The following is a 3820-nucleotide window of genomic DNA, read 5'->3' on the forward strand; positions in this document are numbered from 1 at the left end:
GTGACATCGGTGGCCGGAGATAAGAGTCGTCCAACTCCCGGGGGAAGTGTATGAGTCTGGGCGATAAGTGAGACGTCGGACGGGGGAGTCGACGACGGGTGAGGCTGTCAGGGAGGTTCTGATCACAGAGTGTTGACTGTGTGGGTGAGAGCAGTGAGGAGAAGGGGGGGGGCAGGCGGGGGGGTGAGTCACACTGTGGCTCGTTGGATTACAAAAATTGCAAACTGATATGACGAGGTGTCCGTGTCCACGTTAGCCCGGTGAAATAAAGGTCAGAAGAATGTGTGGTGTGAAACGTGTCACGAGGGGGCAGCACTGAGACGTCCATTACAGACGCACACTGAACTACTCCGTGTGACCTCTGATGACCTGTGAGTTGTGATGTCAGGACAGTTTTTAAAAAAGATTTTTTTTTAACATAGCTCTGTTTGAGGTCAGTGAACGCAACACGTGTAGCATCCTAAGCTAGGAGCGTTCAAATGTCCAAAAACATAAACTCCAACAGTTGTTTGTTTCGGGAAATGTACAGAAAATTGTTAATCCAGCAGCAGAACTGTAGTAGTACTGCAGTAGTACTGCAGTAGTACTGTAGTAGTACTGCGTCCAGTCTGGGTTTGGTTGAAGTTTTATGTCTAAAATAATTTCTGAGCTGCAGTGAAATAATAGTTTTTGTTGCTCTCTCTCTCTTGCGCTCTCTCTCTCTCTCTCTCTCTCTCTCTCTCTCTCTCTCTGCCTGTGCGTACTCCTCTCCCCAGCTCCTACGTAACAAGGAGAAGCATGATTAACAGAACTCTTGCACTCACCTGAATCACCACTCCAATGCTCTCCCTCCTACATCCACCACACCTCCCACACTCAGCCTTGGCTAAATCAAATAACGGCACATCCAGTGAATATACATTATCCCACCAGTAAAGGTGAAACGCAGCAGATCACACCTCTGCCAACACTGACCACAAAAAAAAGTCCTTTAGAGTTCACAGTTGTCCTCAACACAATACCCGTGTCCTATAACTAAGGAAAGACCTGAGTGATCACCAGTCAATGACTATGATGGACCAGTAACAGTTGGCAGGAGTTTGAAGGCTGCTGCTCAAACAAGGTGAAAACAAAGCTTCTCTTGTTCACTGCCCTGGAAAAGGCCGAATCCTATCAGGAGACTTTGGCCTATGAAGAGCCAACTTAGAGAGTAGATGCTTCCCAAAAGATATATTACAACATTTCACCTCTACTACTTGTACAGCAAAGAGACCTCAAGAAGTTGAGAAATTATCATTTCTGGTTTGATATGCTTGATGCTGCCAACAGAAGTATCGGGAGTTTCGGTAAAAAAAAAAAAAAAAACAAGTTTTAAAAATGTATAGTGTTCTTGACAAATATCGATTGTAACGGTAACATAATTCTACAAATAAACCAATAGCATGTTCTTCCACTCACCTTCAGTGTCGTGCACTCTTTGAAACACAGAGAACAAATATGCGGAAAGACTTTCGGAGTGGCTGCGGCATAGTCATGCATCATGGCAAGTGACGGTTGAATCTCAATGCCTGGCAACTTTACCGCATTCTTGGGCGGGGAAGTCTGGTTCCAGGAGCTTGTGCTTGGAGGGAGATTACCAACAGGAGATGCATCAGGCTTGGAGTATGGCACCGGGTACTGAACGGAAGAGCCCGGCAGGACAGGTGGAGGCTGCAAAGGTAAAAAAGCTGACCACAACGCATTCCCCAACTGCGATTGTGGCTGCTTTGGCGCCTGTGCTTGTTGCTTTTGAGTCTTCTCAAATTCCTTTCTTTGCTCTGGTTTTTGTTTCTGCTCCTCTTTTTTCTTCAAATCTTTATTCTGTTCCTGTTCCTTTTTAACATGCTTGGTAAGTGCTGCCTCTTCTCCCCGACTTTTGCTGTCATCCATGGTCCCTTTGGAGTAGGTCTTATCAATAAGAATAAGACCCTTTCTGTTCAGTAATGGCAATGTGGGCTTTGTCCCTGTGCCTGGTTCATTGAAAGAAGTAGGTCTCCTGCCTTCCTCTTCTTATCACTGGGATCTGAACTCACCCCGGTCTCCTCTTCCTCCTGCAGGTCTGCAGCCGGTCTTCTGGAGCAGGGAGGATGTGGTCCAGTGGCTCCGATGGGCAGAGAAGGAGTTTGCCCTGCGGCCCATCACCAGCAGCTCCTTCCAGATGAACGGCAAAGCTCTGCTGCTGCTCACCAAGGAGGACTTCCGGTACCGATCGCCCCATTCTGGTACAGCCGTCTTTCTCCTCCTCGATCCTGACACCAAGTACCGATGAGATGCTGGCTGGTTTTTTTGTTTGTTTGTTTTTTTTCCCACAATTCCTGAAGGAGAAAGATTAGAAAAAGGGAAAAGCCAAGTTTGAGGAACAGGAAGTGAAGTGACAAAGGCTTTTCGAGGCGTTTAAGTGGGCGGAGTCAGGCACGGCTACGCCATAAGCGAGTAGAAGAGAGAGTCACTTCAGTCCAGGGGTGTTAGAAGTGTGAGGCACATGTCCCCCAGGGGGCGCCGCAGCAGTTCAGGAAAGGAGAAAAAAAAGAAAGGTGGATGTTTCATCAGGAGGATCCAAAACCTGAGAGTCTGTCAAATACAGAACCTTAGAAAATACATCAGGAGGGTTGAAGGGGGGGGGGGACAAGGTTGTGAAATGAGCAGATGGGACATGGGTGTAACTGACTGACTGACTGACTGACTGACTGACTGGAAGCCATGTCTTCATTTCAGCTCAGCCAAGACCTGGAAGAGTCTCAGATAAACGTCAATATAAAACAGTACATATATGTATATATGTACATATATACATATGTGTGTGTATATATATATATATACGTATATATATATGTGTATATATATGTGTGTGTATATATATATATATACTGTTTTATATAGACGTTTATCTGAGACTCTTCCAGGTCTTGGCTGGGCTGAAATGTACATGTACATATATATGTGCACATATGTACATATATACATATGTGTGTGTATATATATATATATATATACTGTTTTATATAGACGTTTATCTGAGACTCTTCCAGGTCTTGGCTGGGCTGAAATGTACATGTACATATATATGTGTACATATATGTACATATATGTACACATATATATGTACATATGTGCACATATATGTACATATGTGCACATATATGTACATATATGTATAGATATGCATATATGTACATACACTGGGAAATATATCATGATGTAAATTAATTAAATTCTGAGAAAATGAAGATGAACTCATTTGGACCCAGGTTTACGATAGTTCATTAGGTCACGTGACCCGACTATCAACAACTGATATGATTCTTTTTTCTCAGTCCATTTCCTCCTCTGCTCTGCTCTGTCTTTGTTGTAACACTTTCAAACTCTCTGCTCGTACTTTATGTAGTACTCTACGTAGTACAATATGACTTGAAGAACACAGTATTACTGGGTTTTTACTACAGGTGATATTTCTTAGTTTTAATCCTTCATAAGTCGTGTTTTCCTGTGTAGTAATACTACATTTAAACTCATCGATTCTCTCGCTACTTTGTTGATACTCAAATCTGAGATATTTGCAGGTATTATTTCCGGGTACTTTAACTCTGTGGGTAGTAGTACTTGTAACATGTTGGTACTAGGATTATACTCACAGCTGGTGTTTGTCTGTTTTTGTAGATTTCAGATCAAACTTTGAACTTGAAATCAGGGGCTTTTTGATCAACGTGAACTTTTCAGGAAGTAGGACTTTTTCCCTCTCTTTGCTGTAACTCGATGGTACAGGACCCAAAAAGGGGGAACTGAAAGGGGGGGTGAAGGGTGA

The 3820-nt window shown here is 43.5% G+C and overlaps 1 protein-coding gene across 1 annotated transcript in view; it reads left to right on the plus strand.

The window, feature by feature from the left end:
• The window catches only part of etv6 (ETS variant transcription factor 6), a 32566-nt gene that overhangs the window by 24003 nt on the left and 4743 nt on the right, over positions 1–3820 (plus strand). The window contains 1 exon segment of the mRNA XM_008315966.3: positions 2076–2240. Within this exon segment, the coding sequence (XP_008314188.2) occupies positions 2076–2240 (165 nt within the window).

This window comes from Cynoglossus semilaevis, chromosome 8 (assembly GCF_000523025.1).
Source record: "Cynoglossus semilaevis isolate Cse_v1.0 chromosome 8, Cse_v1.0, whole genome shotgun sequence".
Taxonomy (NCBI): domain Eukaryota; kingdom Metazoa; phylum Chordata; class Actinopteri; order Pleuronectiformes; family Cynoglossidae; genus Cynoglossus; species Cynoglossus semilaevis.